Source organism: Apis mellifera, linkage group LG1 (genome assembly GCF_003254395.2).
Source record: "Apis mellifera strain DH4 linkage group LG1, Amel_HAv3.1, whole genome shotgun sequence".
In the NCBI taxonomy this organism is placed as follows: Eukaryota; Metazoa; Arthropoda; class Insecta; order Hymenoptera; family Apidae; genus Apis; species Apis mellifera.
Genome location: NC_037638.1, coordinates 10,130,948 through 10,152,620, shown reverse-complemented (window position 1 = coordinate 10,152,620; position 21,673 = coordinate 10,130,948). Strand labels below are relative to the sequence as shown.

Genomic DNA, 21,673 nt, shown 5'->3' with positions numbered 1-21,673 from the left:
AATTGCTCGACTTAAATTTAAGATACCACGACTATTACATTGATGTGTAATTTAGAAGATCTGTTTCTTTAGAGAGGATTCAATTTGATCATCACAAAGTAATTGGAAAGAATCAAAGAGAAGATTTCAGAAAGAGATCAAAATCTACTAATGACATAGTACCTGCTTATGGAAAAGAGATCACAGAGATTCCAGAAATTTCTAAACTTATTAGGAAATTTCGAAAATACGAGATGCCAAAAATCCAGTATAAGCGTCTTTAAAACTCTGAAGAATTTCATATTTCTTCGAAGATTCACAACATATCGATATGAATTCCAAGATTTTTTTATATTTATATAGAAAAATCATGGCTTATACGTATATATATAATGCATTCAAGGATTTCAATGGTTTCCATCTTCAACGGTTCAACACCGTAGGTGCAGAATTCTCCGAAGTTTATGTATCGATAGTTGCGAGATCGTACAGATATTCAGAATCTCTGAGGTTCCCTATGATTCTCCTGGGCTCCTAGGGTCCCTAGGTTCTTCGTGGTCTTTGGCAAATCGAGGATCCCTGCGGTATTAGCGTTATCCAAAGTCTCCAAAGCCTAAAGGGTTCCTGAAGTTTCTGCGGTCTCCAGGTGTCTCCAGGTTTCTCCAAGATCAATGACCTCTCAGAATATTCATATTACGAGAAAACTGTGTTTTTATATCTCATAATATCACTAATAATATATATATGTACATTTAAAGTACGTATGAAATATTATTTAATATTATTTAAAATATTTAATAGATATAGCAGTGTTTTAAATTTTAATCAATTTACCGTGAATCTAAGATTGCATCAAGTAAAGGAGACATGTTTTGAGAAAATTTTAAATTAAATTATTTCAAAATTATAACTTGAATAAGTTTTAATAACTTGATTAAATAAAGAGCGCGACATCAGTTAGGAATAAATTACTCGCCAGAGTAGTAAACAATCGTTTCTTTTTTTAAATTACCATTTAAATTATTTCGAAGCTTCCTGTAATTCCTTCTCGAATCGATAATATTGCATTAAGAAATTACGAATCGTCTCATAATCTATGTATGCATCTGTTTCGATATATCTGATAGGAAAGTTATCACGAAGTTTCCAGTAATTGCATCGAATTGAATATGTTATCGATTTCTAACATCTTCTGGTATTAACTCTTCCCAAGTTCGATGTTTCCAACTGGGAATCGTTCGACTCCATAGATAATCCCATCCCCTTACGAACGAGAGAGGTGTTTCTGTTTAGGTTCACGCATTGAAAGTGTCTTGTATTTCCACGGACACGTGTGTGTGTGTGTGTGTGTGTGTTTGCACTATATTCCCTAAGTCTTGTGCCATTTGTATGCCATTTCACACCAGGAATCCTAGCTTCCCCTGATATCAAGTCTCACGCTTTCAGTGTCACCTGTGTCTAGCCTCTACGAGTTTGAATTTGCCAACTTGTCACCTGTATTTAGCATTACTCGTTTTGCTCTATAGTCTATTCCAGAAACTCTAGATAGTTAGCATCTAAGGATCTACTATTACGTGATTATTTGGATTGGAATTAATACATCACTTGGAAATCCATCATCCAAATGGATATATTAGTAATATTATAAAGCTACGAAGTCGAACGATGATTATATCGTTTTCTAAATGGAATTGTATTTTTTAATACACAATTGTAAATTAATTTTGAAACAAGAAATATCTTTGTCGAATTTGAGGTTAAAAAAATTATAAAAATGTCTATCTGTATTTCTCTGTAGTTTTATTAATTTACCGAATTATACTCGGTTAAACGTTTCAAAATTTCGTCAAATTTTCGAATCGAAATTCACGGTTATTTATTTCATCTCGATTCTAGCGAAACCTAATAATTATTTCACGTGTTTAAAACGAGGACTTTCAGCCTCGTATCCGCAATGCGGTCCTGCAACCACCATCAGAGATCCGCGTGTTTTAAACCCGTACACGGGGACGAAATGGAATTTTCGAAAAATCGAGTTCAAGCCTTTTGAATCTCTTCGAATTTGTGATTTTTCGTGAAAATTTATGTATTTTTATTTTTTATTTTTTTTTTTAAACTCGTGGCTCCATTTCGAGTATCTTTAAAGCGATATCTCCTTTGATTCCTCGCGGATTTTCATATTTTTCTGGGCGTGTGTCATCCCCTTTATGCCACAGCCACGAATATGTAAATTTTATGTTTGAGCAAGGATATATAGGATGAACGTTGTTGATCTGTACTTAACTTTAATTCACAATGATTCACGAAACAAGAGTGTTTTACGGTCAAATTGTAAATACGTGTAACAATATCGATAATTCTCTTACAAACTTTCGTAAATTATCGAATTTCTTTTCCTTGCAAATTAAAATTATTAAATTTCTATCGAGCCACATGTTGTATTAAATTTTCCTAAGCTGGGGAAAAAAAAGCGTATCTTCAAAAGTTCCCGTGTCTTTGAACAAACTTGAACTTGCACTTTCGCTTAATCTTAAATTCAAATTCGTTTCGTTATTCGAGAATATATAAATAACTAGATACTTTAGGGGAAAAAAACGATAATGCTCGAGGAAATTCCGAAGATACTGAAACGAAAGAAGAAGTTTGAGATATATATATGGACAGGAAAATGATTGCATGAATTTTGTATCGCCTTTCAACGAAGATTTCTCTTCGTTTCACCATAAAAAAAAAAGAAAATTTTCGAACAAACGTATCGTATTTCACGTGGAAAAAAATTTGAAATTGCGTCAATATCGGACAATCGTTTAACACGTGAGAATTCTACGGAATATAAATATCTATGGTAACAAGAAACGTGTGTTTAATATTAATCTTGCAATTTCCAATCCAGATACCGCTTTTCTTCCTTCTTTTAAATCCGTGGCTTATCAGCAACGACCCCCTAATCTCCCATTGTTTGTCGTTCCTCTTCGACAGGGAAAACGCGTTTTCCCGAGAATCGATGAGATTCGTACGTTGCAACTCTTGTGAATCGATCACTCTTAAATAAATTTTAACTCACCTGAGACGATACAATTTACGATAATGGAAAGATTTGGTTTCAACCCTTTTAAATATTATCTTAAACATTAGAATTTAAAATACGCGAACTCTATTATTGTATTTACTTAGGAACACTAGTCACAATTATTTCTAATGAAAATTATTTGAAATACATTCAAAATAGATGAGAAATTGTTCTAATAAAATATTTAAATTACTGTATTAAATAATTCAAGTATATTCTATCATATAATTTCCTTTCCCTTCACGCGCATATTTCTTCTATCTTTCAAGATTTTTTAAATGTAATAGAAATACGATCAAGTCAGTACGTTCCTTTCGATTGGATTCCAATCATTATTTTATTCATTCCATCGATTTAAAATAAATTTCAGGCGAAAGCAACATCATTTATTTTTCAACATCCAATTTTACCAAGAACTTGTGTACTTGTAAAAATATAAAAGAGAAATAAAGAGAAATTGATTTTCTCAAGATTTCAAACCATCCCCTTAACTAACCAAGTTGTGTGCCGCACAATGCATATTTTGAAAAATCTTCCAAACTGGAAATGGAAGAGGGTCAGGTTCTTCGAATTCAGCGAGCGTTTCGCGGAGGCGTGGAATCGGATACTTGCCGGCCTTAACAGAGCCGAAAACGTGACTGTCAGAACGGGTTACAATCCCTTCCTCGAATACGAACGCGGGTGCAGCGAAAGGAAGACGCGTGTAATCTCCCTTTTCCTTTTGTCCGTCAGGTGGACATTTTTTTTTTCTCTCTCTCTCCCAGAGAATGGAAATTGGAAGCGAGGGAGGGGGAAGATCCGCTTTCGAGATTTCGTTTTCGATTCGACCGTGCGAAATCAGCTTGATTTCATGAGAAATAAGTTTCGGGTTTTTGGCGAGCGCGGATACGTGACCACCTCCATCGAGTTAAAGATCACATCCTTTCGAGGGGGTGATTTCTTTTGATGGTGTTGGTTCACCTCCTACGAGATTTCATTCTCGCCCTTATTTTTGCGGTGGTTATTTGATCAACGAGGAAGGATAATCTTGGACACAGATCCCTTTGTTATTAGTTTTCTATATTGCGTTTCTGAGGAATCAGGAAGCAGAGCTGAAGAAGAGTTATGAAGATGAAATTATGTGTATATATATATATAAGGTATTTTTATGAAGGATTCTTTTCTATTAATATTAAGATACAGATCTTAGAAATTAGGTTTCGTTTGAGGGTGGAAGAAATGGAAGGGATGATAATGAAAGTTACGACGATGAAATGACATTTATGCAAGAGTATATAATACTTTTGACAAGGATCCTTTCCTATTAATTTTTTATAATCTCCTAGAAAGTAGTTTTATACAGGAGAGGGGGGTAAAAAGGAAGGTAATGAAGATTATAAAAATGAAATATCAGCGAGATAAAATTACGTAAGAAAATTTTTATAAGTATCAGTAAAACCATTCGGTTTTTGATATTTCTTACTAAAAAGCTTTCCTTATTCTTATACGAACATTCTATCTATCTTCTTCTGTATCGTTCGTACATCCCTCATTTATTTTTACATCCTTCTTCTTCCTTCCTCCTCCATATTTATAAAAATATGAACTTGTCAAATGTAATAACATGGATATTATATTTTTTTATAATGATAATGTATCAAATTCTTGACAATAATTATTCTCGTTAACAAACTGCGTTACTATAAATAAAAATTTATCAACTTAGAGTATAAAGTTGCCTTTATAGACTTTATATAAACTACTCACTTCGCTCGAAAGAAAAAAAAAGAAAAAATTGGAAAGCGAATAAACGGGTCTCTAACAACTCGACAACGTGCAAGTTCGTTTACGTGTCGGTTCACTTAAACGAGCCTTCGAAGATGCATGCATATTATTACACCGCGAAAGCAATTACGTTACCAGTAATAGTGACACGGCTCGGCGACGTTTTAAAACTCGATATCAAGGAAGATTATCGTGAAATCCTTTAATGTCTAGCCGACGAATGCCGTCGGTCTCGTATCCGGGAACATGAAAGCGGAAACGGGATCTAGTTAGCGTACCTTCATGTTACGAGCAACGATAGAACCGTGAACGATATCCACAGAGGAAACTCGATAATTTCGTTTCGCAATTACGATTGAGTTTATAATTTTGTTCTTTAGAAGAGAGAGAGAAAAAGAAAATTATTTTAGAAAGGAAAATTGTTTAAAGTAAGAGGAAGAGATTATTTATAATCTCTGAGAATAGTGAAATAAAATTAATCGAATTTTTCAGAGAATGAAATTGATCAGTTTGAGATGGTCATTCTTGAAATTAAGAAAATATTTTGTAATTATGTGTAGTGAAATGGATAAAATTTGAAGGAATAGTTATAGTTATAGTTGTTAGGCATGATTGTAGCTACGGAATTTCAATGTGTATTCAATGTGTATAAAAATAATTGGACAAATGAAAGGGGATGGGAAACGAAGCGGGAAAGATGAATGCAAAGGGATGGATTCATCGCGGATGGAGTTCATGGGAAATGTGTAAAAAAAAAAAAAAAGAATCGGGGAAAACAAAAAAATCTACAACCATGAATCCGTGACGTTCCATTCTGATGGACAGCTGACGTGGTTTACTGAATTTCACGTGTACAACGAAACAGTGCAATAATCTACAGTGGTTTTCGTTTTCATTTTATTCCTCTTTCGCGTTTAATACTCGCGCGTCAAATTTTTTAATTTATTTTATTGCATCATTTAATGCATGAAATACACGAGTGTGTAAATGTGTACACGTGATATACGTTCACAATCCTTGGAAAAAAAAAAAGAAAAAAAGAAATTAGAACCAATCTTCAACATTTTTGTAAAGTTTAATTAAGCTCGTACGATTATTTAATCATAAATTTCTATTAATATCTATTTTTCATCGATTAATAGAATATCCTTTATTTCTGAACGATTTTGCCAAATATCCAGAACTTTTTTTTTTTAAATCAATCATTGTATGGCGATGCGTGATTTACAAGCGTTTCGAATAAATCTCGGTTGAATTTCTATCAAAAGACCTGGAAGTATAGTAAAAAAAAAAAAAAAATGATACTACGTAGTATAAATATGCATGAATCGTTGATACGCGCGAGATTTTATTAATAATCGATAAAAATTTGCAATTAAATACCATTAATGCGTAATACTCGTTTTTTTTTAGAGATTTTTAATAATGGTATAAAATATTCGGAAGGAGAGTTGATATTTTCAATAAAATGTAATCTTCGAGGCAAACAAATGCAAGGGGTATGCAACGTGAAAAATAGGATGGATAGTCTTGTACACGGAGAAGACGCCGCGGAAGATGGATGGATCCAACGAAATGATTTACGATAGTCACCTAATCTACAAGTAGGAATCCTTCGGTTGAAGTTCCATTCCGTATTACTTACTGGTAACGTATTGTTGCGCGATTGAAATTAATTACAGGAATAAGCTGTATCACGCAGACAATATCCACCCACGTAGATATGAATAAACACGTTCGTAAATAATAGTTGTGCATCTTCAACCTTATCCATTTAATTGTTCAATTGTTTGTTATTTTTATCGGTGAAAATAATAAAAGTATTCTTCTTGCACTTGAAATAAATATTAATAATATTATCTTGGAAACGAGTCTGATTCTTTGTACATCAAGTATAATAAGCTGATTTTTTTAATCCTTCCAACGAAGAAGAATGATCGTGAATCAAATTGTCTAACGCTTTCAAATTGATCCGCTTTCTGATTTGAATTTCGTGGAATATAATCCTGCAGCTTGGTTAATGGATTACCCTTTCTTTAAAATCCTCTTCCTTTCATAAATCACACAAATCCGGATGAAACATGGAATCTATCTATAATAGTTTAAGATTAGGGTGGACCCTCGTCCTATATAACAGGATAGCGTGAAAGCTTGTTTTATCACTGTTTAATCACTTATTATATTCTTTATCCAAATATAAAAGTTGTAATAATAGTTTCAACGATTTTTTTTTCCAATTTAAAATCTAGAAAGGATCTAATTTATGATTAATTTATTAATTCTTTAACGCGTTTTCAATTTCAATTTAGCTACCTCTTGCTCTATTCCGTAAAAATATTTCACCGGAATTTTCGAAATTAAAAATTAAATTAATTCCTCGATCAACGCGCCACGACTCTCCATGAAAATCTAGGATGAATTATCAAGTTTTCTGGCAGACCGTCAGAAATTCAAATTTAACTTTAAAATCAATATTCTTAGAATTATATAATAGATTAATATCATCGAAATCCGTGCAAATCTGTATCTTACATTCCCAAATCTATCTTTTTTTTTTACATAAATTATTAACAACAAATACAATTCAAGACAAATTGAATAAATACGACGAATTCATCCCAACTGAAACTAATTATAACTCTATTATAAAATTTCCCAAAATTTTCATTCATCAAAGAGAGCAAAGTAGGCATCATATCCAGTTTTACAATTCTTTCTCTACATTCCAACCCCTATTTCACGCGCTTTTCCTTTCATCTCGAACATCCAATCTATCCAAACACAAGCGAAAAGTACCTCTCGCGACATCTGCCGTCAAAGAGGGCAAATAAATTCGAAAACCAATTAAAGATAATTCGACTCGTATCGTGGACCAAACCCTTTACTCGCGAAACGGGTACAAACATTAAGATCCAACCCTCAACCCTCCCCACGAGGAACGTTAAATTTTAGATCGGCGAGTTGAAATCAATTTGAGGGGGGTCATCGACCTCGCGGCTCGCTCGCGTCTTAATTACACGAGAAATGGAAGGGAAGGGGGAGGAGAAGGGGAGGAAACTGATCGCGTACGCGGCTACGACGAATTTGCTCTCGATGCTCCGGATTTATATACGGGGCGCAAATCTGAATTTCATGGAAACTAATTTCCCCGCCTCGGTTAATGGAGTCTTCCCTCCTTCGCGTGGCGTAAATCGTGGCGCCGATTACGGTATGCTGCGATCTCGCACGATTTACGCTGCCCGCCCCCGTCTCGTTTTCACGCAATTCATTAGTTAATCTCAAGAGAGTCACGCGACTAACGATAACCAGGCTTGCTCAGAAACGTAGATGATTTTTGTGTTGATTTTAGCTTCTCATAGAGATTTATTTATTTATTCTTTTTTTATTTCAAATTCAAAACGATAAGTGATCACGTTTTATTATATTCTTTGAAGAGATATATTTAAGCTGTTTTTAAGGATCGATCGAATAGTATTTGTAAGAATTGCAAGTGGAAATTTTTCTTCGATCGAAACGTGCTCTTTTTGAGGGATAGATTTCGTGAATCGGTTCAAGAGTTCGTGGAACTTTAGGATCCTCCTTGTAGGATAGGAATCTATCTCGAGAGCTTGAAGATCTTAGCATTCACGGGACCGATGTCATGAAGCAGGTTATGGAACATTTCAAGCCTCGAAAAGTACAACCACACTCTAATCACAGGATCGTGAGATAAACCACAGATTGCTCTGGATTCTCAGCCTTTATGTTCTGTGAATAATCGTGAAATCGTATTAAGATCGAAAATTTCGATTGATCCAGGATTCATTCCAAGATCAAAATATCTTTGTTCATAAAATAATTGTTTAAGGATCTGAGAATCATTGTGAAGATACAGTATCGCGTGAAATTCTTGAATTTTAGATTCAAGTCTTTCAAAATTTAGAATTTATTATCCAATTGTTCCATGTTAAATATTCATAAATTCCTAAAATGTTAAAATAATGTTAAAAATGCCTTTCATCAATTGACAGATCAGTGAGTTTGAGTATTCTTACCTGTGCTCGAACAGGTATCTGCAATTGTTCCAACAACTCAATACGATGTTCTATGAATCGTTCACGTCGTTTTGATTAATGAGAGAAGAGCACGTTCGCGCTTTAATCGAATGAAACGCAAAGCCGTCCTTGATCTATCCAATTGTCCAACGATTATGGTCGTATGAAAACCTTTTGACGTTTATTTCGATGATTTTAAAGGTAAAGCAGTGATGACGTATGTCGAGAAAACCCTCAACGATAGATATAACATCCGATGAAGTGGACGTTATCTCGATGATGGATGATAATTGATAGAGAGACTAGGATTTTCCGATTTTTTCTCAAGTTTTAATTTGTTAATGATATAATTAAACAATGATTTTATCCATAGATTTTTGATCCAATTAATTTATCCCGTTTCGAACGTATACGTGTAATTAAAATATTAATAGATAAAAATTTATGATGTTTCTTATAAGAAAAATAATTACACAGATAATTAAAATAATATTTATGCTCTTCAAAATAAAATAAAGCACATATTATTTTCTGTTATATTATTAAAAAACTGTTTCATTTATTAAAAATAATTTCTGTTTCCTCTTCCTGCAATTACATTCAACCTGTATAAAAACCTCTGAAACGATGAATTACTCTATTTATCACAATCATCGAGCGACTGAAATCATTCCCATCGAAACGAAACAGCAGAATGACTAATCCATTGTAAGAAGTAATCAAATGAAAATTTCGAATAAAGTCACTTCGGATAACAAACTTTATTTAAAATACGACAACAATTGATCCTCTCTTCGCACAATTTCAAGTCAAATCGAGCTTGTCGAAGTAACTTTATTCTTAAGTTGGACCGAAATTCAAAATTTCCCCGAACGAAAGTGGAGTGGAAATACGATAGGCACATACCTGTGTGGAAGTCGGACGTCGATAGATAAACGAGGCAGCAAGTCGTTAGGAGCCGAAGGAGCCACATGACACTACACATGATTGCCCGACGCGTGGCTCCTCCCTTCCTTATCTGTCCCCGCTGCTGCGGTTCGCGTACCGCTGCCTCGACATCGCTGTCATCTGAAACACACGACCGGATATCACGATAGTTTCACCAGCATCCATGCGCCAACGTGGGCTCCAACTTATCTCCGAATCGCATTCCCCTTCTACACGATGCGGATTGATCAAGTTTGAGAGCAAATTGGCCGAAATGTGTAATTGTTCGCGTTAAGTGAGTAATCGTATTTAATTGGGAGGAGATGTTTCCCTCGTTAAAACGATTAATTAATTTTCTATTTGATTGAATAAGCATGAAATATATATATTGTATAGAACAAAAGTGTGAGAGTATTAAGTTGAAAGTTCCAAGGGTAATTTTTTAAACAATATTTTCCTTGTTGAAGTTAATAAAATATTGGCCAATTGCAGGAAGATGGTAGCGATGGGTATGAGCGGAATTCGAACAAACAATATGTGTTCAAGTAATAAAATTGTGGTATATTCGAGTTATTTGCAAAAAGTTTTTGATGTTATATCATTGAATTTGATTGTGTTGTATTGTGTCTTTATCAATATTATTCGATTATTGGTAAATCGATAGTAAAATTTCTCTGCGAGAATTTCTTTTGAAACGAACGATATGTTTATTTTGACTTTTCTTCTTTCGTTTACTTCTTCTTTTATGTTTGGTAAAATACAAAGGAAACTCCGAGGTTTTAAAGCTACATTCAGTATTCCATGCATGCTCAGCTTTGATCCCGATTTTCAAACAACTTGTTCAACTTTTATCAGCTACATACCAATCCTCTCCATTTCAAAATTACGATTGTAAAACGTTCGATCGATCGATTCGATATACGTTTTATTCATCTTAATATATTCCAAAAATATTTTCCTTATGCTTTTCCAAACGCGAGTAATTTTTTATTATCAATTCGTCAAAATCATGAAAATAAAGTCACATTTTTCGACATAAGGATAGAAATGTTTCCGATCCTATTTTATTTATCGATATCGCCTTTTGTTTGAAAATCACGATTAGATAGAAAGATTCGAGAGAAAAAGAAGTAACGGTACAGGGAAGTTGGGGGTAGCGACACCCCCGGTGCCATAATGTAATTAACTCGTTTTATTTTAGCGGCTGTGGCCCGCTAATATGAAAGTATCGCGGCCTCCGTGGGGATTAACTTCTGAAACTTTCCCACGGGTGGCGTACGCGGATTTTAATTAAAGTATAATTAAGCACCGGAGGAATCCGTTCAACGAAACAAAGAATTGACGATCCACTCCGTCCCTCCTCTCCTCATTGGCTCGTCGTAATCTCTCGAAAACCGAAGAGGGCAAAGGCAAAGTTTCGGGGTGAATGTGGCCGCGAATTGTTAAGACTTAAACGCAATTAGCGTGTGGGTAGAGTTTAATCAATTGAAATAGGATACGTCGTGGATCTACACGTTTGTGGAACGACCGGTGAATATTCCTGGCTAAATTGCGATTCTATTTTAGTTTCAATTATACCGCTGAAAATGGACGATCTAATATTGCCATTGTATCGTAATCTAGAATATTAATGGCAGGGATTTCCTTTTTTAAAGGTTTCTAATTTTAATTATTTGTCAAAATCCAATTTATAAATAAATCTATTGTATAAAGCTGTGATACTCTTGTCTTTAACACGTCTCATTTATAATAATTATCAGCTTTAATGAATAACCAATGGAGAGAAACATGGTGGGAAAAAATTAATTATAAAAAAGTTTAAAAGAACTTTAAATGCTCGAAAAAGAAAAATATTGTATATTTTTAACTTTTATATTTCAATTTCTATCATCGAGCATCTTGCCAAATAAAAATAATTTTAAATTCCAAATGATTAAAAAATATTTTCTTTATCGTACGAATTTATCGTTCATTACGATTAACAAGCAACATCGATCGCGCTATCATGGTTCCCTCCTAATGGCCTCCTAGGAGAATCTAGCTTTTTAGCATTAGCAACTGCTGAATCGTCAGTGTGTCTACGGGGACAAAAAAATCCGCACCAAAACCGTGCCACCGTTATCCGTTCCCGGCTTCTAACGACGCAGCGAAATCAATCCCGTCCCCAGAATCGAGAAAACAGGTGAACGTGTCACGTATTCCCAACCTGGAACCGTCTACGTGCCCTTTCGTTTTTCATCTACCTTTAAGACCTTTCTATCCGTTTCGAGATGAACGATTCGAGTCACGAACGAGCAGCATCTTACTTATATATATATATAGCCGTGGCTGCGTACTATTTGAATAAAAGCTGCGGTTCAGTTAACACGTATTTACTCTATTGGCCCAAGAATGCCCGGCCGCCATTTTATGCTCGCAACTTGGCGCCACCTAGGGAGCTAGAGACCTTCTGTGCCTCTTTCACGTCGCACACCGTGCACGGATTTCTTTTGTCGGTCACGTGGCGCGGCAACGCTTTTCCGCCCAAGCGCATGGAGGACATTTAGCTTTGACGTTCGATTCGGATATCCTAATCGAATTTCGAGTCGAGCTTCGAGAAATTCCGGTTTCCCACGTACGAGCCACGTCGTGGAGAAAGATGTCTGGGGGAAAATGTAACGCAATCAACGATGAGTTTCGCGGTATTTGGGAGAAGAAATTTTGTCGAGATAATTGTATTTTTTTCTTTTTTTTTTTTTTTTTACCACGTCGATGATACGAAATTTCGGACATAGACGTTGAGTTTGAAAACAGGCAATTCAAATTTTAACGTGACGCTTTTTATTAACGTGCAGTAATTTAAACTGGGTCTAGATATTTTTTTGGACGTGTGATTTCTGTAAATTTGACGAAATTATCTTTAATATATGTGTTGAAGAAAAAGAAAGGGCTAAAATAAGAGTTATTTATAAATATTGTACTGGTGGATTTTCACTTAAGTTATTACATTAAAGGAAATTAAATTAAATGTTTAGTTCAGATGCATCTATCATATATTTAATTTTCCTAATTTTCCACTATTTTGGTAAATTATTATTAAACTATTTATGAAAATAGGAGAATTTTACATTTTGATCGGAGCAATATGGTATGCAGTTGTGATAAGAAAAAAATTATCATAATTCGACAATTGTGGAGGATTTTAATTACAATTTTTTTTAATGGAACATGTGGCTCTTATCGGAACGAAAAAAGAAGATACGAAGAAAATTCTGAATTTTCTAACCTTTTTGAATTTTTTTACTTTAATTTAACCAGTTAGAAATTTGCATAATTATACACTTCATGCAAGTAGCGAAGATAAGATGGTTAATTAAAATAATTTTATTTGAATAGCCTCTTTTTTTCTTACTGAAAATTCAGCATCGTTAAGATTAAGAGAAAAAATTAAAATTAAGTTTAACATAAATATATGTCAAAGCATGGATTTGACGATAACAATCACAACTTTCGACATTATTTCCATTTCCCTCAGAATCCTAAAAAAAAACCTAAAAAATCAATAAGGATTCTTACATCGAACATTTCTCGAAGTGGAATATATTCCTAAGACACTCTCCAACGTTTCCATGTACAACCAAGAAATTAATTCCAAGGAAAGACATTTCCCTTTCACGTGGAAACGATACGAGGGCGGAAACGAACCCAATGTACCGTCGAAATTTATTTGTCTCGCCCCTTGACTCGCCCCTCTGCCACCCTTTTTCAACCACTTGACGACGTTTTCCTCCCTGCCAAGTAAGTGTGCAAGTAACACAAACGTGAATCCACCCTTAACGCATCAAACTCTAACCACCACTATCGTTAATTTTATCTCCTCTTTCCTTCTATTAATATTTGATTTGTTTTTTACGGTTTTATCGATTTCCCACCAGAGAGCGCCCGCGTACAGAATTCTAATTCGAAATATCTAATGGCACGATGATCGGAGGCCATCTTAAAATCGGTTGGAAGATGGATAGAACGGGGCTCGTGTATCAGTTCTTTGATAAATTATACCAGAGGCGAGAAGGATGTTTGTTGTTCAAACACGGATCGGATAATGGTTTAAGTGTTGCCTTACCATAAGCAAGAAGGGAGATAAAGGTACACGAGTTCTGGTTTAAGACCCTGAAATGGTTGATTACACGTGCTCCCATAAAAGGAGCAAATTAAGGTACGGTTTGCTGATGAGACGTTTCAACAGAGTTCTCAGGTTTCCCACTATTTCTCCATGTGTTTAAGGTTCTCTTTACGATGGTTTGTTCAACATGGTTCACGTAAAAAGGGAATTATTTCTGTTAAAAGAGAGCGTATTATTATCGTTGAAACATTATGTAACACGTGATATTTGATAGAAATACGTGTAAAAAATATATTTTCTCGATAATTTTTCTTCTTCAAGTGGTAGATTAAATTATTAGAAGAAACAATTGTTCTTTTTAATAAGAAAAAATATTATTGAAATATTTTTTTCTTTATATCTATTCTCTTATAAATTCTTCCCATAAAATCGTACGCGAATCAATCCACTATTCATTCATGCTTCAGAAACGTCATAACTCGAAACTAATACGAACTATGTGAATTCGGTGCTACGAAACGAACAAAACTACTCCTTTATTAAATTCTCGTTTAACATGGAACGTTCGTGAAAAGGCCAGATAAAACCATTTTTGCTTCTACGTCGTTGTCGAAAAATCCTGATTACTAAAAACGCGATCTCGGTAACGAGAACTGTTTCGATATTATACGTTCAATTTCGAGGCAAAGTTCAACATAACCTCACTCTGTTTCTCGCCTTCCTCTTTTTTCCACTTTAAAATATAATTTCCATCGTTTTCGATCGATAATCTTCAATACAATTTATCCGTTATTCAATTTTTCTACACTCATCATTGATTATTTAGTTGCGAGCCCTCGATCTGAAAATTCGCGTCAGTTTGACGATCCTGTCACGTTTAATAATCACGTTCTCGTTGAAAAAAAATTGTTTAAACGTTCTAGTTTTGGTTTCATTTGTTTTGATTTTTTTTTTCAATTTTTTTCTCTCTATTTCTCTCCCCTTTTTTTTTGGTTTTCCAATATCGTTGCGTTTATTTTGCCTTTGATAACTCACCATTTTTTTTGTTTTTTTATTTTGCCAAACAGGTTAAATACATAATTGTGGATTTCCCTTATATCTGGATTTAATTCACTTCTAACACGAGAAATTATAAGATGATTTACAGAGTTACTTAATTACTCCCTCGTTTAATTTGTGATTTCTCTCTAGAAGATCAGTTTGTTATAATGTTTATTAAAATTGTCAAATTCCAAATAAATTTTCATGTTTTATATCTGTATAATTCGTTTGATATATTTTAAATAAATTTAATTTGTATTCCTCCTCCATTAACAACACGTAACCCTTATCATCTCCTCCTCCTCCTTTCTCATCCCCTTGCTCCATTATTTATTAGCAATCATGCAAAACGCGTCCAATTACGTCGACAATTTCGCCGAAACCGGTCACAACTGCGTAACACATCGACGTGTTATCAACTTCATCTAATAATTCCACAAATGGCTGCAAGGGACAGTACATAAACTCGGCCAAGTTTCAACGAACTCTCGGTAACACGAGGAGTGGAATGCGAGAACCGCGTAATTATCGGTTAGGGGCGGTCTTTTCTATTAAACGCTCGTGTGAATGTCTAGCTGCGTTTGGCGTGTTATTTAACGCGATAAAGGAAGTTTATTCCGCGTAACGGAAACCGGTGGTTGCGGCGAACGACTCGGAATGGTTGGCGCCGAGGAGGAATTCGCTGCGGGTAATATTCTTTTTTTCTTTCTTTTTTATCTTTTCTTTTTCTGGTGAAAAAGTATTCTGGAATGGTAGACACTGCGGTGGAAATAAATGGGCTTAGAAGTGAAATATTTATCCGGGCTCGCAATTTTTTTCTTTTTCGTTCGAAATATTCGTGATGTTGGGTGGATATATATTATTGTTCGAGGAGAAAATTTTCGAAATTTTCCTTTTCTTCTTTTTTTTTAATTTCGTTGTTAATAATTTGGAATAATTCATGATGCGTCACGGGTTTGATGAAAAATCGCGGTTGAAAACACGGTATTGGGAAAATATTAACAAGTCTGTTGTTCGATCAGGTTTTCTTTTAATTTCATTTCGATTTAATTCTCTCCAGTTATTGGATTTTTGCGTGGTAAAATTGATTTTTTTGGAAATCGCCGATGAGGAAGCGACGATAATATTTTATAAATATTTTAAAATTATCCTTTTGATGGAAAGTTTTGTGTTCAATATTTTACTCGGAGCAGTTTTTGAAAGCATGAATGATAAGTTCGTCAGCGATCCAACTTTGGTATTTAAAAGGATACAGTCAGGAGAAGTTAAGTTATCGAAGAAGTATAGGCGGGCTCGTTAGTTAATAACGTAGCTACTTTATGGTGAAAACTTTCCACTGAAATTAACTTGCATGAAACCTTTTAATCAATCGTTCCTTCCTTATTTATTAATTTTCGACTCACTGATAAACTATCCTAAATGACTATCCTCGTATTTTTATACTATTCAAAGTAACACCTTTGAATATCGTATAAATATCACTCTTTATTCCAAGATAAAATTAATTCAAAGTTTGGTTTTTGTTTTTCTATATAAAAAAAGCCATTCTTGATTTTTCCTCTCTTTTAAGAAGAATTCATAATATTATTTCTTCTCTATGATACATTCCACATAAAATCTTTTAAAAATCTATCCAATCTTTAATCACAAATTAATTTACCCATCTATTCTAATCTCAATTTCTGATTTTAATCCAATTCGATAATTAAACCGCAGTAAATGCAAATAAAACGCAGAGAAAAATAAGAAATCTTAATCTCGAATTAATTTATCGACCCTATTCTAATCTTAATTAAACGATTAATTTCCCGATTCATCGAGGGGCAACTGGCCTCGTCGTCTATGGGATCGGTTAAATCTCGCGCCAACGTCGTTAAGAAGCGGAAAAACGAGAGGGATAGGAAAAGTTGGCCAAGAAGTGCCTAGCTATCTACGAAAAAAAGAAAAAAAAGAAAAAAAGGAAAGAGTAAAGAACGTCGGAAGATTGCACAAGCGACGAGGGTGGAAGAAAAATGAACGGGGAGGAAGGAGAAGGGGGAGGGGATGGCAAAACAAGGAGCGCGCGGGGAAGAACGGCCAAGAAAGGGCGAATAGATAAAGCTTCTTGGAACTTTTTTAACCCTAGCCCCCCCGCTAGGCGAAGAAACTACGGCAATAGGGCAAAGGATGAAGTTGGATAAGTTTAATACCGCGGCTAGGAGGTCGCCTCCGTTGCGGTGGAACCGATGGTTGGGCCAGTTTACGGCGGAGTTCACCCACAGTAGCGAATTGCTTTTAATGAACTTTGCATAATGACGTTCAACTTTGCGTGTTGCTGCTGCTTATATTGCCGCCTATTTCGTCCCTGCTTTCTCTGTGTTGTCTGGGGAGCTTCCTTTGTCCATTCATTTCTGTACATCTTTCCCCTTTCTAATTAATTCCCTTTCGAATTTTTCCCTTGGCTCCGATCGACGGATCTAGAATTTTAATTATACGTCAATACGATTGTTAAATTTGTATTATCCTTCCATTGGATGGAACTTACTATTCGTTCGTAATCGAAAGGATTATTTCGATTGATAATTTAAAATAATTTATTATTTACACGCAAAGAGAATCGAAATGCAAATTACTTTGGGGGCCAAAGTACGCGAAATATTTCCCGCTAAACAAGCTCTTATAACTTCCGGCATGGCACGTTGATAACCGCCGTTTCTGAAGTTAACCAGTTCATATCTTCGAAACGGTCGGAACTAAGAAACTGAAATTTTGCAGGATTTAGCGGCAGGAAGTGGGAGAGGGTAAAACCGAGCAGGTCGAGGATATATATATACATACATATATGTATTTGTGTTTCTTACGGGGAAGAAATTTGTCGAGGTTAAGCCAAGGACAAGGAATGCTTCCAGGATAATTACGCTTAAACGGGTTGACAGGCTTTTGGCCGTGATTGACGAAGCCCGAGTTTTAAGGGTCGCAAGAAAACAGGATGTTAAAGAGAATGGCGTAAGTCTCCATCCTTTTCAGCAATTTAGTTTCCTCAATATTTTTCGGTGACGATTCAATGTGGGATTAGATAAAAAAAAGTCCAAATCTCTTTCTATTTATTCTTCTGAAAGACTTTAATTATGATTGATCGTATATTTAAAAATTAGTATAAATAAATATTGGTGGTAATTAATTATAAGAAATATTCGATTCGATATTTTTGGAGAATTTTTAGTATTGAAAATAACGAGAAACTTTTTAGAGGATGTAAAAGGAAAAAGGTATTAAAAGAAAAGTTATTTCTTAATACTTGAGAAGCTCGAACTCTTAGAAACGAAAGGAACATAAATGTGGAAAATTTTATAAAGAGAAAGATGTTACACGTGTACTTGGAAGATTTTTTAAATTTCTCTCTTTCAAAAAGGCTGATTTTTTTTACTTTAGTAGAGATATACTTAATAAACTTCGACTCAGGAAATTAAGAAAGTATCTACTTCGTCCATTTCATATATATTTGTTGTCAAATTTTTTAATTCGAAATTAAAATATAAATCGAACAAGTTTCGATATTCCTATACGATAAATTTCGTAAATAAACGTTTCTCAATTGAGAGAAATTAGGAAGAAATTTTGCAGAAGGCGTGAAAAGAATACAAAGAAATAATTCGTGAAACGATAAAAAATAATTTATTCGATTCGAAATAAAGTATCGAATCACGGTTCAATGGCAATGTTTCCTTTTCCCCGATTTCCAAACGTGTTCAAGAGGGACAGGTGATTTATGAATCACGGCGAAATCTTCTATTGATCTCTCGAAAAGCTGGCTAGCAATCTCGAATGAAATATACAGGATTTGAATGTAGAGAGAGCCAAGGAAAATTTCACGATTTGAATATTATGAGATAAGGAAACCGCGAAAATTAAATATCTCTCCATTCATTTTATAAGAAATTCCTATTTAACATTTTATTAAGATTCTTATATACCATGTTATTCAATTTTCTAAATTTCTTATTTTGAAATTCTTGCTCCTCCTTCTATCGATAAACTTTCCTTAAATTCCTTAAATGTTGATACAATTTTTAATTAATTGCCTTGCTTCAGCTAACAATAATTTCGATTTAACTTCACAGATTTCTTTTCGCAAATTCAATCGTGATACTAAGAAAAGATATTCGTTTCTTCTAGCAAATGATAATATTAGAATTGCATCTTGCAATTGGCAAGAATTATTCAACGAATTAGCTTAATAGGTTTGGCAAACAAAAAGCTTCGTGCTTAAATCTTGTCATTTGTAAATTATTGCGACACGTTAAATTAACGTGGAATTTAATTATTCGAAATTATAGAAACTGTTTCTTCATCCTAGAAATAATTATATTCGATTTTATAGCAATCAATTATACTCTTTCCTTACTTCTTTCTAACATATTTGTTCCATGAATTAATTGAAAATTTAACACGTATAAACAAATATAAATATATATTAGAATTTCGTTTTATTAAAATTTAAAGTTTATGACATATTAAAAATCCACGATCAATAATAATATACCTACTACAAAATTTCATCAGAAGAAATCGATCGATGTAACGAGATTAAAATCCGTCAATAATTCCAACTACTGTCCCCATTGACATCAATTTACGCGCCTTTCAACCCTCTTAATAGCGCTTAACATCAATTTTCAATCCGAATTTGGCGGAATGCACGTGTTATTAATTTTGATCGATATTAATAAATTCTTCCCAAGTTGGCGAGTTTGACGACTCACTCGTCGTAAGAACTCGTTCAACTTCGAGCCAAATATAGCGTCACGAGCTGTAATAGGTGTAAAAAGTTCTTGTCAGGCCGATCGTAAATTTGTTTTTCATTATTGCACTCGTTTTACTCGTACAATGTGATTTATCGCTGAAAATTGTTGATATTAGATCGAGCGATACTCGTCGTTTTGATGATACAAAGTTTAAAAGTTGATCAAGATACTTTCATCGTGTCGTGTCGTGTCAAATACACGAGGGTACGTGGATAGAATATTTTCAAATTTCTCTCCCATGATATTTTACGATCCCTAAGTATAGAGCTAGTTTATTAGTTTCGTAACAGAAGCTCCGCCGAAGAATTTTTAATCAACGATATAGGCTGTCCATTATTTTAACTATCGGTTCAATCTGGCCGGGGCGCACGAAAGTGGATGAAGAACACGCAAACACGCGGGGAGAACGTCATTATATATCGTATTGGTAGGTAATAGTCTCGATGAAGAGAGTTTTACGCTTTTTAACTGATTATTATTGCGCTCTTGGTTAAGGATATCCGTGCCAAAGGAAATCCCGGGTGATTAATATCCCTTCTTCGAAAAAGTCCACTATTGTTCCTTTATAATTACGTTATTCCTCCCCCGCGCAATAATTCATACTTCGAACGTGATTAATATTGGATCGATGACTCGATTCGATTTTTCATCTATATTTTAATTTATAAAGTTTAAATTTATCGAGTTTAAAAAGTTTCAATAATGATATTATTAGTTGGATAAACAAATGGTACAAATTGAATCTCATCAAGAAATTTTGAGAGATGGATACGAAAGATTGATTTAAAATTGATTAATTTAAATTGAAATTTTTAAATTGGTATTATTTTATATTTTCGATGTATCGATATTTTCCATCCCGTCCTCTCCTTTTATTTTATCTTCTTTCCACGTAAATACGGAAGAAATTAATATAAACGTTACAAGCTTGATATAATTTGCTGAATATTCCACTTAAAAAGATAAAATGTAACTGGCAATAAAATGGCAATTACCAATTACAATTATCCCGGGGAACAAATTTCAAGTAAATGTTAACAAAATTATCGACCTTTTACTGCATTTAAAAAATTCGATTTTCGAAAGCAATGTCTATGCAAATGCACACTGTGTCAAATGCAAATTACTTATAATGTATTAATTATTGCAAAAAAAAAGAACCGAATTTGAAAATTCCCTACACCGTGTTTCTCTAATTAAAATAAATAATCAAGATCAATAGGTGAAAACAAGACGCGAATAAAATAAAAAAATATTACAATGAAATTTTTCATTCAACGATAGGAATTCGCCAAGTTAAAAAAATTAAATGAAAAAAAAAACTAATCGAATGTCAAAGAGGATTAAAGCGTAAAACGATAAATGAGGCGAATGTTTCACGGCGAATAGGCGGTAATTTGCATCGTGGTGGGAAAACGAAATTAGCGTTGCTAACGTGGAACGTGCCACTAAACCATCGTTTCGAGCTATTTTCCATCGATTGAGCCTCGAGTAGGCTTTTAATTTTAGGCCAATCCCACGGAATCGGTTTCGAATTTCACGCGATGCTACAGATTTTGGATCCTCGATATTTCGAGAAAAATCTTACGACTTAAGAATACACGATCTCTGTTTCTTTGTTAAATTTAGATTATCACGTTTGAGTTATATCATCTCGATTGTTTCTTTGATTCTCGTAAATCGTGGATTGCTATCTCGATCGCATTGTCGTTTTTCACGTCTTTCCTTTCGATTCTGAATAGTTGAGCAGCAGACAGAAAAAGGTTAAGCGATAAGGATGTGCAGTCAATAAAATATTGGATGGAGTACTCGATTATTTCAAGTAGAAAATATTAGAAATAATGTATTCTTGCATCGATTATTCGCATCAAGTGGAAAAAAGTAGAAAGTGAACTCGAATATGAAAATATTATAATAACAATTGTTCTATTCAGAAATTTTGAGAGATGTCTTCTTCTATTAGCGCCATTTT

At 34.1% G+C, this 21,673-nt stretch overlaps 1 protein-coding gene across 14 annotated transcripts in view; it reads right to left on the bottom strand.

Moving 5' to 3' along the window:
* LOC412813 (zwei Ig domain protein zig-8) overlaps window positions 1-21,673 on the bottom strand; it is a 244,744-nt gene that overhangs the window by 31,812 nt on the left and 191,259 nt on the right. For all 14 annotated transcript variants that reach the window (XM_016916998.2, XM_026441042.1, XM_016917010.2 and 11 more), the window contains one exon: window positions 9,754-9,915. In XM_016916998.2, the coding sequence (XP_016772487.1) occupies window positions 9,754-9,915 (162 nt within the window). The remainder of the gene's footprint in view (window positions 1-9,753; window positions 9,916-21,673) is intronic.